Raw genomic sequence first — 18,674 nt, forward strand, 5'->3', positions numbered from 1 at the left:
ATTTAATTCTTTGAACACTTTTCTATAAAGCAATTAAATAATTTTTTCCCATTTTGACTTTTTTTATGTGTACTTATCAACAAAGATTATAATCAAAATTTCGCAGTATCAGACATTATCTACTATAGTTTCTGCAATTTTGTAGCCTTATTTTATCAACTCAAAATTTCTGTGGTAAAAAACTTTACAGTTCTAAATTTGGTCAAGAAAACTGAATTCTCTGAATATTTGTTAATCAATAATAAGCATTAGCTATGGTCAGTTTTACTTTGTATGCTGATTATTTCTACCAGTAAATATTATTAATTAAGGGCTAATCATTTTATTTCTTAGTTAATGTATGAGAACAAGGTAGGTGATTTTCCCATGCAAAAATGCCACATTACATCATATATTTATACACTTAATGGTCCACAGCACTGCTGAACAAAAAAAATGAAGAACATCCTCCAAAAGCTTTCTATTCTGGTTTTTCCACTAGTTCTCCAATAGCCTTCCCTTATCTCCTTTATTTATCTCTCAGATTTATACCTATAGTTCTGACCTCTCATCTCAGTTTCAATCCTGTTTAGCTAACCGTTTAGTGAAGAATTCCACTTGGATATCTAACACTCGCCAACTTGGCATGTCCAGAATTGAACTCATTATCTGCTACAATCACTTCCTTCTCGTATATGTTAAACGCTAGGATCAGTAGTTTCATTCTTTGCCACCACTCTGGCTTGAAACCTTAGTTTTTAAGCATCATGAAATGAAGAACAAGATGAGCTCGCAGTCAACATAACTTTTTTTGTTTTTTTAATCGCAACTTCCTCCCACACTTAAGTACAAATCTTTATCACTTTACGCTTGGACTTGACGATTTTTCTTACTTGCCGGTCTTTCCCCTCTACTGTGCCCACCATGATATACAAAATGGGTGATTTAGGAAAGAATTACTAAGTTAGAAACAACAGTGCTTCTGAAGCAAAAAAAGGATCCAGCATCAATTTAAGAATTAACAAGGGTTCTTTCTTTTTAATCGTAATTCTATTTTAGTCTCAGGATAATATGGGGAACACACTCCAAGGCCATGTGCCCCAAGTGGAGCCCCCCTAGTGAGGAACATGAAACACTGCTAATAAGGAGAACTCTTCTATGCTTTTCTGGAGGAGGCTAATGGAAGCATTAAACTGACAGAAAATGCAAATTAGGGCAACTTTCACAATTAAGTAACGTGTATTAGCAATAAAAAATGGCACCACGCCATAACTATCTAACATTCTGTACTTTTAAAAACCTTCCATAACCACTTTTGTTTATAAAGCTAAAGTGAAACACCAGATCACCTAAGTATCTAAGTTTCTCTCATAGAAGGTGGAGACCTTCCAGAAGTGGGATATCCCACTGTTGATATCATTTGGAAGCACACAGGAGAAGCTGTCAACATGCAGTAGGCAATCAGTTCGGGATAATACCCCATAATCACAAATAGTTTCCATGGCCTCCACATTTCATTCCTAGGGGAAGATATGAACGGGCACCTTGCTCTTCCTGTGGTGGGTATTACATTTTTCTTTTGACGACGTGTTTCATTTTGGTGAGTACATCTGTCCCCCATTCTCTACAACACCCAGAGTGATCTTTTGAAATATAAATCAGACCATACCACTCCCCTCCAACAGCTTCCCACTGAACAGAAGTAAAAGCCCAAGCCCTTACTGTAGCCCACAAGGTCCTCCATCACATGGTTTGGAGTTGATCTGTGATCTCCTCACCTCCCCATCCTTCCCTGCTGTCTAGCCATGCAGGCCTGCAGGTCGTCAGGCTCTCTCCTATCTCAGCGTCTTCACATCTACCATCCCCCTCTTGCCTGGGCTGTTCGCTCTTCTCTCCAAAAGGCTGGCTCCTGCTCATTCAATTCTCAGCTCTAATGCTGCCTCGTCAAAGAGGCCTTCTCCATCTCCCTGATCCACGTTAGTAGCAATCACACTTTAGCATATTACTGTTTTATTTTATTTTTATAGCGCTTAAAGTATTTTTAAGTACTTGTGTTTTGCTTATCTTCCTACCTAGAATATATGCCCCATGAGAGGAGGGATCTTGATTCACCCCATTTCCCCAGCACCTAGAAGAGTGCCTGGCACACATTAAACACTTAGTAAACATTTGCTTAGTGAATTATTTTGGGAATTATAAAGTGGCAAAGACAGGATTCACAGAAAATCAGTAAGCTGAAGGGCAAGAAAGAACAGGAAAGCCTTGAGTGGCAAGATAATAAAAAGCAGGTAGAGATAATAATGTGAACCCAGAAAGACTTTAACTTTTGCTAACCTCAGGACCTGTCATTTTCACATCTGCAAACAGCTAAAGATGTCTTTCAGAAAGGAGTGGAATAGTTTATAGGCATAGAAAGGAAACCTGTTTTTAGTGTTGGCCAGCTAGAAGGATAGGATCTAGAGGCCACAAGGTAGCTGATGAGACTTCAGTGAGATGCTATGTTAAAAAAAAGAACCTTAGGTTGACCAGAAGTTAGAAATAACCTTATTCAATTACTGATCTTTTCCTCAGTCAAACCAATAAGAAAGACAAAAAGGATCCGATATGAAGGCAGGAACACTAAGGTCTCCAAATCAGAAAGCCATTCGGAGAGGAAGAAAACCAGGGAGGAAGTAGTTATATTTTAGAAACACAAATTTTGCCACATAGTTTCCTTGCCAACAAACCAATTGGTAAACAACAAACCAAGTTGTTCTTCAGAGATAAATGATCAAATATAGGAAGGTTTCCAGGAAAAAAAAAGAACTGATAGATTCTGGAGATGACAAAAGACAGAGGGAGATTTAACTTTAAATTCAAAGAAAACAAAGCAAGTGGAAAAACAGCAATTTTTAACTACAGGAAAAAAGTCCAAAATTTATAATTGAAACCACAGTTAATGACACTTAGCTCAACAGAGACAATATTTTACATAGTCACAGATTTAACCAAAAGTTGTAATTCTAGTCTTTGAAGAAAATGGGAAAGGTAAAAGTGAGCTAAAAGCCTTATTTATCACAATGAGAAGCTGAAAGATAATACTAAAATAAATAGTCTTCCATTCATTCTTATTTTTTGAAAACACAATTTTTAAAAACACAAGAGAAAAAGCTAAGAGAGTTAAAAGTAGTTGACACTAGGAAGGAGGATCTGGGGCACGGAACTGCCATTTCGGTTATAATCCTCTCACATATTCCTGTGATCAAATTAAAGATTGATTTCAAAAACAGTCAACATTTTAATAAAGATAATAAAACAGGAATGTGGACTAACTCCTGGACCTTAGTTATAACTCAAATTTTAACATACAATCCCTAATCGGTTTTTTTAAATTTCTGATAAAAGCAAAATCATATAGATAAAACATCTATTTATCCAAGATTTCAGTTAATGAAGTATCAGTTAATTGAATTTTGTTCTATATTAGAATTCTAGAATTCATTCATTCCTAAGCCTACTTTAGTAAAGGCAGAGTGATGATTTGGGTTTTAAGTGTATATTGAATACCACCACTTAGCTTGTACTGAGTAGCAGAGACCCTCTACAGACACCAAGGGAAACGTATTTCATTAGATGTTCCTATTCCACATAAATAAGAGGCAGTACAAAGTTAGAGCACTTTCTTAGACAACAGAATTTCAGACATCAATAAAAGTCATATTTTCAAAGAATAACTGAGAAGCTAAGAAATAACATCATAAATGTTATATTTTTTTAAAGCTTCTTATGAAACAGAATATTATGTAAAATCCACTTTCTTGAAGAGTCTAAAAAAGTTATCAGGAAAGTATCAACACTGGTGGGATGATGGGTGGCTTTTCTTTTCTTTTTTTCTGAATTTTACCTACTGCGAACATGGATTATGTTTCAGGGGAAGGGAAAAAAGTTAAAGAAACCAAATCAGTAAAGTGAAGACAAATCTGAGAAAAGCCTCAGAATACAAAGAAGTGGCAGATAGATGGAAACAATAACAGAGAAGATGATATGAAAGGCAGAGAGATGGAATATATGAGTGCTAAAGAGTTCTCAAAAAACCTAGGCCAATGGATCAGAAAACATAATAGAACAAAATATTCTTGAGCTGAAAAAATGGGCAGGTCTGAGATTGAAAGATGTCACCATTTTTCTAGGTACATAATTAATGAAAACTAGATAAACCTAGCCATTATCTGGGAACACTTGATTTTCAAGAAACAAGAGAAAATGTGATTAGCATTTAGGCAGAGAAAACACATTACTTATAAGGGAACAAAAAGTCAGAATTGCCTCATACTTTTTTATAACCTTAATTAGTAAGTAAGGGTCAGCGGAGCAGTATTTACAAAACTTGGAGTTAGTGACCCAAGAGTCTTTATCAACTCAAGTGTGGCAGCACAGAAAATATCAGGTATGCAAGAGCTAAAGTAAAACAGCTTTCACATTAGCCTTCTTGAAAAGATTCCTTGAATTAGGTACTCCTGCTAAATGAGAGATAAATTTAAATTAAAAACTTACAAATGGGAAAAGTGTGGTATAAATGGATTACTGATACTAACTTGACAGAGAATTATATATGAATAACTGTAAAATTTGTGCAAAATAAAAATTTTATTCGAAAAGACAAATGGTTAGAGGAAAAAAATAATATGAATGTCTAAATTTTATTAAATAAAAAATTATGGGGCTTCCCTGGTGGCGCAGGGGTTGAGAGTCCGCCTGCCAATGCAGGGGACGCGGGTTCGTGCCCCGGTCCGGGAGGATCCCACATGCCGCAGAGCGGCTGGGCCCGTGAGCCATGGCCACTGAGCCTGCACGTCTGGAGCCTGTGCTCCGCAACGGGAGAGGCCACACAGTGAGAGGCCCGCGTACCACCAAAAAAAAAAAATATATGAAAGTTGGCAGGAGAAAGGGGACTAGGATGGGGAAAAGAAGAGACATGTGAAGGTATGTTAAAATCATAAATGACTATTTTGTTCTGGACTTTGATAAGGTACAGTTTTAAATATGCATTTTAGTTGTGTTTTTAAAAAATTTTGAAAGTAAGCATGTAATAAAAAAAAATCCACATCCCAACAAAAATTTCATTCCCAGGTGTCTCCATCACTGTGATGTCAACATCCATAAGTTATAAGTCATCATAAACAACTGATGATATTATAATAAAGTCATTAAATTGACTCACGAGAGAAATTACACCATCTTACACTTTATCACGTGAATGTATCTAACATACATACCTGCACACTGGCTGTTACCACTGACGACCCTGAGGCAGAGGATGGTCTATGTGGAGTAGACAACGGTTTAGTAGCACCCTGTGTTCCACTTCCTGTTCCCCCAGATAGACTAGTCCTATTAGCTCCGCTTGAGTTAAGGTTGCTACCTCTGCTGGCCGGTACATTCATTGCAATTCCACTCAAGCTATTCTTGCCGACAGTTCCAGTGGATGATGAGTTTGTTAGCTTTGGAGGGGCCTGAAGATTTTTTGTAGATGGAAGGCCTGAAGTGCGATTAGAGGGCAATAAATTCAAGGTGGGAGACTGTCTGCTGATGTTTATTCCACTGGGCTGTTTATGGACTGGGTTGTTACTGCTAGAGTGGCTACTCTGGGCCACTAGTGCATTTGGACTGGAAGAACTTGGGGATACAGTAGGTTTGGGAGTTGGGTTGGATTTAGAAATAAGTTTAGTTGATACTGAAGGCTTAGCTGACTGAGAGGGCTTGGGTGAGGCAGAAGGCTTAGGTGAGGGCAAGGGTTTAGGAGACGTGGCAGGTTTCGGAGATGCGGCAAGTTTTGGGGATGCAGCCATTGAGAAGGGAGATTTGAAACCCTGCGTGGAGATTTGTGACACCATTGCCTTGGCTAAATAGTTACTGGAGGTAGTGGTGCTAGGTACTGTCCTAGAAACCAGGGAGTGGGACCCTTGAGAACCATTTCCAGGTGGGGGAGTAGATAAGGGAAGGCGGTACATAAGTGGCTTATCTGAAGACTTAATAAGTGGGGATGAACAGGAAAGTTGGGGATTATTACTTAATTTCACCACTGGATTGGTCTGTGATTTACTAATAGTTGCTTGTAATGGAGACACATAGTTCTGTTGGACAGCTGAATGCTGGTGCACCTTTGTTACTTGTGTTAACGAAGAAGCATCTTGGGCCTCTGATGTTCCCAGAGCGTGAGAGGAGGCAGCAACTTGGGCTTGGGAAGAAGAGGAGACATGGGTCTGCGAAGAGGAAGAAGCATGAATCTGGCTTGACCTCTGTAGTCCTTGTTGAAGTAGCCTGGCTGGCAAAGGTTCTAAGGAAACTTTAGGGTTCTGAATTGAAGAACCAGCAATAAGGCCTGAAGAGATGCCAGTATGAGCTAAATCCTGGGGTTTCTTTGGTACTGGCCCTGTGTGGCCAGCAATAAGACTGGATGAATGTGCGGTCTGAGTAGAATCTAGTTTTTTGGGAGTAGCCAGTGGCAGTTTACTCATGATACTTGCTAATTTTTCCTCTCTCAGTCCTGGACGAGGTTTTGCAGTTGGCATACTTATCCTTGAGCCAGATGGAGGGCCCTTGTTCCCGTTGTTGATAACAGCTAAAGCTTCAGAAACAAGATCCAGTGCAGGTGGATGAAAAGAAAGTTCTTCATCTAGTGAGTCATCAAGGCAGATCGTCTCCTGGGCCGGTGTAGAGCTAGAACTGGTGGAGGCCACAGCAGATGTGCTAGAGCTCGTTGAAGGGCCACCAACTGAAGCCACCAAGGATGCAGGAGTTTTCTGGTCCTTTTTTGGACTACACTCCTAGCATAAACAGCATTATGTTGGAAAAACAAAAACGATTAATCAAAAATTACAAAGTATTAGATTTTAAAGGACAAAGGAATTCTCATAATTAAAATTCTACTAGAAATCTTATTTAGAGACTGTAAAAACCAAAATAATTTTCCAGAGGGTAGAGCTCCTAACTGAACTGTCCTCAAAAGCCAAAGTAACTGATGTATTGCACACAGCTGCCACATCTTAGTAAGCCATTCTAAGAAGGCTTAAAACCAAGCCAAAGGAACATTCATATACTAGGTCTATTACTAATGAAACCTCCTCTCCCCTCACCCACCTCTATCAGATCTTCAGATACTATTCCGAATCCATTTGTTCAGAGACTATTCTCTTTTTATCCTCCTTATACCTAGGAGAACTTCTGCCTTTATCTTTTTTATTTGTATTTTTTAAATCTTTTGGCCGCACCGTGCAGCATGCAGGATCTTAGTTCCTCGACCAGGGATTGATCCCGAGCCCCCTGCAGTGGAAGTGCAGAGTCTTAACCGCTGGACCGCCAGGGAAATAGAATCTTAAGGTAGAATCTTAAGATTCTACCCAGGGACTTCCCTGGTGGCACAGTGGTTAGGAATCCGCTTGCCAATGCAGGGGACATGCGTTTGAGCCCTGGTCTGGAAGGATCCCACATGCCAGGGAGCAACTAAGTCCGTGAGCCACAACTCCTGAGCCTGCACTCTAGAGCCCACGAGCCACAACTACTGAGCCCATGTGCCACGACTACTGAAGCCCGCAAGCCTACAGCCCGTGCTCCGCAACAAGAGAAGCCACTGCAATGAGAAGCCTGTGCATCGCCACGCAGACTAGCCCCCACTCGCCGCCAACTAGAGAAAGCCCGTGCACAGCAAAAAAGACCCAACGCAGCCAAAAATTAAAAAAATAATAATAAAAATAAATTAATTATATATAAAAAAGATTCTACCCATCTCGTATAGTATGGTTTGCTCAGTATAGTATGATACTGGCCCTCACTCTCTGCTTCCTTGCATTTCGGCCTCTTTGTATGCCTGTCCTACAGCTACCCATAGGCAGCGCATAGAGAAACTGGTACATCAAACTGGCAGAAGATTCAATTCAAGCACACTTAAATTACATTTTCTATTCATTTTGGTAGAAGTCATTTGTAATTTAGTCCACACATATTCACTATGAGCAAGGCACTATGCTAAGAAAGCAAGAGCATTAGGAATTAAAACTTGGAATACCTAAGAGAGAATATTTTCTGTTTTATCAAAAAAAATTAACTTTCTTAAAATTCAAGGAAGAGATATGAGAATTAGGGCACAGTTTAAAATATTCAAAGAGCAAAAGAATTTAAAAAGTATCTTTCTCGGGCTTCCCTGGTGGCACAGTGGTTGAGAGTCCGCCTACCGACGCAGGGGACGCGGGTTCGGGCCCCAGTCTGGGAGGATCCCGCATGCCGCAGAGCGGCTGGGCCCGTGAGCCGTGGCCGCTGAGCCTGCGTGTCCGGAGCCTGTGCTCCGCAACGGGAGAGGCCACAACAGTGAGAGGCCCGCATACCGCAAAAAAAAAAAAAAAAAAAAATCCTTCCCTTAAGAAAAATATAAAGTACATGACTCATTTTATATTTATGATTAAGAAGAAATAAAACTACATAAAAATCTTTTCAAAGTTTCTTCAATTAGTTTCCTAAAAACAGACAAATCCAAATAAACCCAAACCCTTATATTATACATTAATTTACACCATGACAGCACTTCCTCTAACTACAGTAGGGAAAGCATGGAGAGAAAGGGTCTTTACCACCTACTTTCTAAGGCATTAGAGTAAATAAGAATAATAAATTCTTATTTCTGTTAAGAATGCCACTACACTCCTTCTTAGCAATTTCTCTAAACTTCTATTCTAAAAAGCCGTGATTGAAAACCTCAATACCTTTTAGAAGTCTGTAGCGTAACTACATTAAGATCAAAATTGTCTGCTAAGATGAACAGCTAATGCAGATGAGACACGACTGCACTGACATGCCAACCAATCACATGATTAGTGAAAGCTGCATTACTATAAAAAGTACAGAAACTGAGAGTGCAGGAGTGTATCAAAATAATATTGGGAGTGCTACCAGTATAAAACTGCCATTTTAAGTAACTTTCTTTTAATTTTTCTTTAATATTTTTTTCTTTACAAAAATAACAGTAAATCCAGCCAAGAGAGTACTGTGTAGATTTATATTGGTAAATTGTTCAGGATATATATTTGAGCCAAAAAAGCAGATTATTCCATTTATATAAAATCTTAATTCAATCTGGATAAATGAATGACTGGATGGGCAGATGGATAGATGGTTAGATGGATGGATGAATGGGTGGAAGGAAAGAAGGAAGGGAGGCAGGGACAGACAGCCAGAAGAAGGGAGGGCAGATGTGTACCAGAAAGTTAGGAGCTTTTTATTCTGTGTGAGCAGAAATTTCTGGATACTTTTACTTTCCTCCTTCTTACTTTTCTGTATTGTTTGCATTTTCTCCTGTAAGCATTTCCTTATATTACCTTTATAACTGAAATAGGTATTTAAAGGTCAGCAGGGCAGGAAAAAACCGTATCTGCAATACAGTTTTTCCATTTGGGGAAAAGGAAAGGGTAATTTAATCACAAAGAAAGGAACAAAACATAATTCCCCTGTACCATCCCAGCACACCCATTAGAATTCTGGTAAATTAATCATATGTTTAAATAGATGTATCAAAATTTAACCAACCCTTTATGGTGGGTATTAGGAGTTTAAAAATAAAGTCAAATGTCAAAACAAAGCATGAAGTCAATAGATTTAATGAAATACTGGCTCCATATTATTTGGATTAGAAGACAAAGCAGGTTAACTAAGAAAAAGAAGACTATTTAATCTGTGTTCAAAGAGCCTCTAATATAATAAATTAAGAAGACCATGGAGTAGCAAATGTTGACCTTCTGGCCCTAACCTCACAAGCAAAGAAACTCTATTCAAAGAGATGAAGGCTATGGGAAAAGTCTAAAACCTACAAGTTGTGGGCTTTCATTATAATTTTAATTTCAAATGATTATAGTTTTCACTTCTACAGGTTATGCTTGGTTCAACTCTGCTTTGTCTACTTTGATCGGATATTTTTTGTCCCCTCTTCTACTTTTCTAAATATTAAACTTAAGTTACTTTATGTTCTAAATCTAATAAATCCATCACTTGCCCTTCTTAGGGATCTAATTCTGTTGGCTGTTTCCGCTGACTCACTCACAGTAACTTATTTCCTCACGTATTCTGTATTTTCAGATTGTAAACTCATGTTTGACACAGTATATACGTGATAAGCCTTTGAGGCCTGGGATGAAGGCACATTATTAAAGAGTGAATGAGATTTGCCAGTGGATTAATACTAATCTAACAACTTTAAGTTATTTTCGTAGCTTGAGGTTTTCCCAGTTCATGCTAATCTAACAACTTTAATCTGGGTTAATACTGGGTTAATACTGGGTTAATACTAATCTAACAACTTTAAGTTATTTTCGTAGCTTGAGGTTTTCCCAGTTCATGCAGGTTGTGTAAATTAAACTCCTAATCCAGAGAAAAATTTCAGGGAGGATTTCTTCTCCTAATCCAGAACCCAGGCCAAGATACACAAATTTCTTAGTCTTTCTGCTGGTGAATGGATTTCTTTTCCAGTTCTTTCTTTTACTAAAAAAGTTATCCTTTGAGAGTCCCAGGTTTATGGAGAGTTTCATTCCAATTCCCAACCTATTTAAGTCTAAGAAAATCTTATCTGCTGTGCTCTGAGAAGGTGATAGGAATCAGCAAAGGCACCTAAAGGCAACTAAAGTTTCAGTGACAGATTAACACTCTGGCAGCTTCTTCTTTGTTTTGAGCCTTAGGAATTTCTCTTACATATTTATATTTGCAACCTCAGCGATGCTTCTGAGAGATATTTGTCATATTTTATTCAACATTTCTAAGTAGTAATAAGCCTTACAATTTAACTAATGTATATAAATTTCCCACTGCCACAAAGTCATCTCTTCTCCCAAATACAATGGTTTTAGGATTTTTACAATGTTTGAAAACACCCATCTTAAGAGTATGGTACCTAAAATACATGTGAAATACCATATAACCTTTTCATCATAAGGATGTATTTCAACAGTCACCAATTATCACTAATTAAAGATTTGGTTCATTACTTACCTTCACTTTGGGTTTAGGTGCAGGAATCACCTTTTTCTTTGCCCTAAGAGAAAAGATTAAAAAGGAGTCCATTTCAGGAGCAGTTAAGTCACTCATTAGGAAATTGTAACATATGATCTTGTAATTATATGGGTAAATAATTTCTTCTATTTGGGAAGTTCTCTGAAGGAACTATATATAAGTTATATAAGTGCTCAGTTTATATGTGAATATACAGCAACATGTTCCCCAATTTCAATTAACTAGAATAAAGGCCAAACCATTAGTAAAATGTGAAATGTGGATGATAGTTTTTTAAAAATTTAAATGTAAATACGCCAAAAAAAAATTTTTAAATAACTCAAAACAGGCTAACAAAGCTGCCTAAGGAGACTTATTTCAAAGAATTGGTAAGAATTTGTAATTATTTATAGAATAAGAGCTTCAAGGAACTTTAAACTCAAATTAAACCATGCTAAGAAGTTGTAAATGAGATACTGTTTAAAAAACAAAACAAAAAATCCTCAAGTTTTTAAAGAAAATTATTTTTAACATAATAATTTAGATAAAAAATTTCAAAATGACAGAAAAAAGGCAATAAAAATACCATGGATCCTTGGAACCTTTGGGAACCAGTGTGGAGAATGTTTGAAGATTAAAAAAGGGTTGAAAGCTAAAATACCTCACATGTCAGAATATTTCGACTTCACTAAGTTAAAATGCCATCAATTAAATTAACAAGTATCTTGATTAAAATCTACAACTTCGTTAAGGCAACAGTAATATTCATGACTTTCAGGCCCATATTATCACACAGATTCCGACTTTCTGATACAAAATGAAACATAAAGCCATAATAATGAGGCTACTAAAAAAGAAAAAAAAAACTGAGGTAAAGGATCTATGTAAACACTTGCTTTAGAATTAAAGGAATGAATTATTTATACTTGAATTGTAACGTGATTTTAGAACTATAGGGAAATTAAAGGCCTGAAATATTATTGACACAAATACATATAAAGGCATAAAAAATACACATACCCCCCCCGGGATATCTAAACCACCTGCAACAAAGTAAACCTATAATGTATGAAACCAAACTACTCCAAATTTATACCCAAAACAACAAAACTAGCAAGATCTGAAAACCACACCAACTCAATACATCTCTGATGGTATACTAACTAAGTGTCCTTCCTAAAAGCTGTAAAAAATTCCACCTACAGGGGGCTTCCCTGGTGGTGCAGTGGTTGAGAGTCCGCCTGCCGATGCAGGGGACACGGGTTCATGCCCCGGTCCGGGAAGATCCCACATGCCGCGGAGCAGCTAGGCCCGTGAGCCATGGCCGCTGAGCCATGGCCGCTGAGCCTGCGCGTCCGGAGCCTGTGCTCCGCAACGGGAGAGGCCCGCGTATCGCAAAAAAAAAAAAAAAAAATTCCACCTACTATAACTGTATACAAGGAGAGGGGGAATTTTGTAACATTACCCAGATGTTAACCAGATCACTTAGTGGAATACTGAACTACAGTGCTCAGTAAATTCTCAGTGACTTGCTAATTTTATATTTTATTAACCCTTAATACTACACTTCTAGGCAATAGAGAAGTAGCCTTAAGTTGTAGGTAAAAATAAAATCCTTGTCAAATTAACCAGTATTCACCCAAAAATGTAACCACAGAAAAAACTTGCCTTTTCACTAGAGACCTTAAGTTGTAGGTAAAAATAAAATCCTTGTCAAATTAACCAGTATTCACCCAAAAATGTAACCACAGAAAAAACTTGCCTTTTCACTAGAGACCTTAAGTTGTAGGTAAAAATAAAATCCTTGTCAAATTAACCAGTATTCACCCAAAAATGTAACCACAGAAAAAACTTGCCTTTTCACTAGAGACCCTTGCCTTTTCACTAATTAATTCTAAATTAATTCTTTAGTAATTATCAATACATCACTAATGAAAGATTCAGTTTTGGACAGAGGGAAGGACATGAAGAGTATGTTAATTTTGTAGAATAAAACACTGCAAGGCAAGGCTAGGTAGGATATATACAGAACTGTCTTGGAAAGCATGAGGATAACAGATTACCTTTGTAGATGGTCATTAAGAGGGAAAGAAAAAAGTATACAAAACAACTGGAGGGCAGATCCTCCAGGAACAAAGGAAACCACCAGAGCCTTCCTGTTTACATGGCTTCTCACTACCAGATCTCAGGCCAATATGTTACATTATGGATTCAAGTTTTTAGAGGCTAGCCTGAGAAGTTCTTTAATAGATAAATGTGTCCTGAGGTCTACAGAGTCAACAGTTTAAACGATTTTTAAAAACAAAAAAGCAGTGGTAAGACAGAGATTGTATAAATGTATGTTTAAATTCTATTTTACGTAGCATTTAATAAATGATATTTTTGTTTACTAAATATCATAATGTGAATAAATATAAATGAAGCAATCTGGAGTCTGCATTTACTCACGGAGCAGAAGTAAGATGATTATGTACACTCCGACTTTCCTTAAAAAGCATTCTGGAAAAATTAAAAGGACACAATTATTTTTCCACAGCAGATAATAACATGATAATCACTTTGTCATTTTAATCATTTAATATTCAATAGGCTACTATTTGCTTTTTTACCAAATAAAGACTTATAATGGTACAGTAAATTCAATAACCTATTTTATGGGAAATGTTATATTACCTCTTTATTTAAATCTTTTAACAGATTTCTGTTGATTTAAGATGAATACTTCAGGATGACAGGTTGAGACAGCCAAGTCTATTAATTTTAACATTCTTTACTTAACTCTTTAAACTGGGCTACACTTAGTTTTAGAGATACCACTCTACATTGACTATTTTCAATAGCACTAAAGCTGTGCCTCTTTTTCTACACTCTAAATCTTGTACTCAGTTACTTATCTTCATGATACCCATATAAAGTTCCCCTTCCAAAGTTCAAAACTTTCTTCCCCCCTCCCCTTTTCTCTTATTAGGAAATTCACGTGCAAAAAAGAAAAAGTGGTCGGTTAAAAAAAAAAAATCACCTTTATGTGTATCTCTATGTCCATGTGACTAACTGTTTTGTCTTTTAAGTGAGTGAAGCTTTCAAAGCAGACATCATCTGAGATGACTGTAAAGAATGTTAAACACACTAGGTTCTTAGGAAAATGAATGTCATATGTGTGTGTATATGTCTTTAATAACAGCAATAAAAAAGTAAAATAAAATCTAGGATGTCATATTTCTTACCTTGCCTGCATCCAGCCCTTAGGCCACAATGGTTTCACCTCTGTCTCCATAAAGGATTTAAGATAATCCTCAGCAGACTGGCTTTTATTTGGCTCTAACTCATAGCATCCCAATTTGATCTCAACAAGGTTACATAACAAAGTTCTAAACAGATTAAAAATATATATTTATATATAAATCTGACTGCAAAATTGTAGAAAATTAAGCTTGAAACAGATTTTTTAAAAGCACACAAATCTGACAGCAATAATAAAGACTATTATCTGAAGAATTCAGAAGATGACATGAAGACAGATAATTTCTAACATATATCATTCGGTGTACTATAGCCAAATTTCCAATATGAGATAATTTCCTTTGATACCTTTAATCCAGGCACCAAAGATTAAAAGGGATAGTCCTACAACTAAACCCTCCACTTGGAGTACAGAAATACTGGTAAGAAAGATGACTGGTTATATAAATATATTTAGTACTTCACCTCTGAAACCAGTATGACTTACTCAATAATAAGATTAACTTATAAAAAGTACTATAGGTAAATAAAAGTGATAGAACTCTAAGGATATTAGAACCAAATTAATTTTCTCTTGAATAAATTTTTCCTACACACTAACTTTTGGTTGCTTCTATCTAGTTTTCCATTTACTATCGATTCTTTTTATGAGAAACCTTACTTCTGCATCAGCTATTTGGTTAAAAGTAAAGGTTTTGGTTAAATCTTACCTAATGGTGTCATCCCAGTGGAATTTCTTCCTTGGTCCTATGACACGTTTCCCTGGTTTCTCATCATCATCTTCCTCAGATCCATTTTTTTCTCGTTCTTCATCTGTTTGAAACCTAAAAATGAAAACTATTTTATGAAGCAAAGTTTCAACCCAACACTGCCTATAATATGCTCCTTAGATACTTGTTGAATTGCTTAATTGAATGTTAACTCAAAAGACAGGGTAAATGAGGAGTCTACCTTTCCACATAATACTTTGAAGTTGAAGTGCATTATAAAGCGCTCTGGTAAATAAGGTCTTCAAACTCTAATATAAAGGCATGAACACTTATCTTTTGTATCCAACTTCAACCAGTCAAGTAGGTCAACATGTGAAATGTCTGACCAGTGTCAGCTCTAGCTTTGATCACATCCATACACTAAATCAAAAGACCTTTTGCCTTTCACACCAAAGCAGTTGAGTGGGAAGTGACTTGCCATTTAGAAAATATATTCAATTATACCACTTCAGTGGTTTATGTGGATTTCTACTTGGTGATGAAGTCCACTTAAGACCAATCTCTAACAGCTACAAGTATTTCTCAAATGCAAAAGCCAGTCCAAATAGAAGAGGTACATACTTGGCACACTTAGCTTGATTACGAGCCTGGCAGTCCTCCTGGTATTTAAATAGCTGTTCAGGCATGACATTGCTAACAGCCAGTTTCAGTTTTTGCAGAGGTTCTCTTAAACGATCATCCTGAGGAAAAAAAAACACTGAAAGTTTTTTCAAACATATTTACAAAACTTATTTTGCAAGCAGATCCTCAGAAGATGAAATTTGGGTTTTAGATATTGATCACACATTTGAAATGTTAGCATATTCAAATATGGACATTACTTCTAAAATGCTGACTTTTCATAATGCACACTGTATATAATAAAATTAGGATAACCCTACTTCCCAGAAAGCCAAGCAGAGTCCCAGTTTTTGCCTGTTGCCTCAGCATAATTATTAATAGTGCTCAATTACACTCTTAAAAATACTCCAGTAAATTATATGGACACTTTAACTGTAATAAAATGATTAAATAGAGAACAAAATCTACACTGTGCAGACTACTACCAGTTAATCCCCATTATGATGGGGAACTAGTACCACAAGAAGAGATCCTGCTTTGGAGGACCGGAATGCACAATTTGGTTTGGCGACTACCAACAGAATGTTGGTATCCTGTTTTCTTGTTTATTGTTAGTAACTGTGACTTAAGTTGTAAGCAAAAATGCAAGGTCAAGGCCAAAGTGAAAGAGGACAATGGGAGACTCTTATTCATGTCGGTTCAGGGCAAAAAGAAAAGTAGGTTTGTATCTGACAGCTTTAATCAATCAATTTATTTATTTCATCTTGCAAGTAACAAAATATATATGTAGCTATTTAGAACATACTCTTATTACTGTCATAGGTGCAGAAATATTAGACTGCTTTTCTTACTGACACAACTGTGTTTAAAATGTGATTTTTGGTAAGGAGAAGATTTTTAGGAATGCAATTATCATGTTATGGCAGGTGTGTTTTACAAATTAAAACATTTTATTAATAACATTAATTTTATTAATAAAAACAAAATACAAATATTACTAACAAGCATTTTACTTATTTCATGCATACCAATTAATAAATATTATTGCACATATGACAGTGTCTGCTATAAAATCCCATTTAAAAAAACGGAAGATCCAGTATCATGGTTTCTGGGTGATCTCATCTTAAGAATTACATAGCTGAGACTATCTGCCTGGGAACAATCCAAATATACATCAACAGTAAAATGAATAACTGAGATATATTCATACAATGGAATACTGTACACACAGCAGTAAAAATGGAGTTCCCCTGCATGTAAAGACAGATAAATCTGAGATGCATAATGGTGAGTGTAAAAAAGCAAGCTGCGTAAGAAAACAGACACTATTGCTCCATTTATATGAAGCTCAAAAACATGTCAAGCCAAACAATATAATGTTTAGGGATACAAAGGTACATGATTATACCATATAAAGAAAAGCAAGGGTTAGATAAATGTCTTTCTTCCATAGTCAACATTCCATAGTCAATGTCCAGGCATAGGCACAAAATCTGAGACCTCAAATAAATTTCATTTGTTCATTAACCTGCTTTGAATTGAGAAAGAACTACAGTTTCTCAATTCAAAAGAACTATTTTATTAGAAGTATAGCACCTTTAACAAAGAATTCTATGCCTGTCAGATCACACCCAGTGCGGTGACCCAGAGCACCACACTCAGTCCCCTATCTGTACCATGCTGTGCTTTGCGACTCTAACCCCCCGACCAGAAAAGTTCAGACTGACTCAAAATAATACCACCAGAGTTTTCACCCCAAGAATATGGACTGGGATGAGAAATCTACAGTCAATATCTGTGTGTAGCTTTTCTGTAATATAAAACCTTGGAAATAAAGAAAACTTATCTGCAGATGCACATAAAAGGATAAAAGTGAGATAGGGCGAGAGAGGTAAAGAGAAACAGAGTTAATTCAGATTATCAGTTCCCATTCCTTCCTGGTTGCATTCTTGCCCTTAATTCCAGGAAATACCTTTATTCATAGAAAAAAAGTGTTCTTTTTTTTATCTTAAACTGAATCCAAGTTATTTTTTCTGTAACTTGCAAGTTGTAAATATTTTTAAAATACATAGTCAAACAAATCATTAAAGGAAGAGTAATCAGGACAGTGAAGGTACTGAAGCCCATTTTATATGAAGTAAAGAAGGGGACATAATTTGTGAATAAACGCAAAAGGAGAATTAGGACCAATGGGATGGAAAGCACTTGGATTTGACTCAACATATGCAAGAACTTCCTGATATTGTAATGAAATAAGTTTCTGATCACTGGAAGCATGCAAACTTGCACAATTACTTAGAGGCACTGTAGTCGAGAAGAATCTAGCAGAACATGGATGATTACACTAGATAATCTTTAAGTTTAAGTGCAACCCTGTGATTCCTTCCATTGGTCTTTATGTCAGTGTGAGCGTATCTGTATAGGTCCATTTCAGGAATAAGAAAATTGAATTATACGTATGTCAGATTATTTGTTGAGGGCAAACTTGTGTCAGTCGTGGAACTGAGGTTAATTTACCTAGTCCAAGAAGCATTAGAAAACATTATGTCTCATCTAAACCTCTCAATTGATGAAAAGCAATTTTTTCCCAGGGGATCCAACATGCTATGGTTACTAAAGAACATCCTATGGTTACTAAATATGTACAATACATACTAAAGCAATTAGTATGCAAAAGCAGCAAACAGAAATCAGTCTCCTTTCAGGTTATAAAACCCCAGAAGCAGGTATTATTGTTCCTCCTCTTACCTGGACATTGAGATGTAACTTCTTTAGACGTTTTACCAGTGTTTCTTTATTGCATGGCACAAAAGCTTCAAGGTGGGAGTAGACACTGCTACGAATGACAGGGCCTAGTTCCTGCAGCTGTAACTCAATGCTGACCAAAAACAACAACAAATAAGTAGTACAGAATTTCTTTTAGGTAGTAACAAACAAGCAAGGAGGCAGAGGCAGTGATTTTTTTCTACTTTTACCTTTCCATGATTTCCTAGACAGTATTTTTCAAGGAAAAAAACAAACAAAACCATAAATTGTAATGCTATAAAAAATTTCAATGAATCTAGTTTAAGAGTAGAATTTATAACCCCAACAAGATGGCAAATAATTTTTTTG

At 36.5% G+C, this 18,674-nt stretch overlaps 1 protein-coding gene across 4 annotated transcripts in view; it reads right to left on the reverse strand.

Moving 5' to 3' along the window:
* UBN2 (ubinuclein 2) overlaps positions 1 to 18,674 on the reverse strand; it is an 87,649-nt gene that overhangs the window by 25,678 nt on the left and 43,297 nt on the right. For 3 of the 4 annotated variants that reach the window (XM_033432367.2, XM_033432364.2, XM_033432362.2), the window contains exons 8-14: positions 18,309 to 18,438; positions 15,558 to 15,676; positions 14,937 to 15,050; positions 14,211 to 14,354; positions 13,435 to 13,485; positions 10,987 to 11,029; positions 5,235 to 6,785 (exon numbers count right to left, since the gene is read on the reverse strand). In XM_033432367.2, coding sequence (XP_033288258.1) covers positions 5,235 to 6,785; positions 10,987 to 11,029; positions 13,435 to 13,485; positions 14,211 to 14,354; positions 14,937 to 15,050; positions 15,558 to 15,676; positions 18,309 to 18,438 — 2,152 coding nt within the window. The remainder of the gene's footprint in view (positions 1 to 5,234; positions 6,786 to 10,986; positions 11,030 to 13,434; positions 13,486 to 14,210; positions 14,355 to 14,936; positions 15,051 to 15,557; positions 15,677 to 18,308; positions 18,439 to 18,674) is intronic. The other variant, XM_033432366.2, reaches the window with a different exon arrangement.

The sequence above is a fragment of the Orcinus orca genome, chromosome 9 (genome assembly GCF_937001465.1).
Source record: "Orcinus orca chromosome 9, mOrcOrc1.1, whole genome shotgun sequence".
Taxonomy (NCBI): domain Eukaryota; kingdom Metazoa; phylum Chordata; class Mammalia; order Artiodactyla; family Delphinidae; genus Orcinus; species Orcinus orca.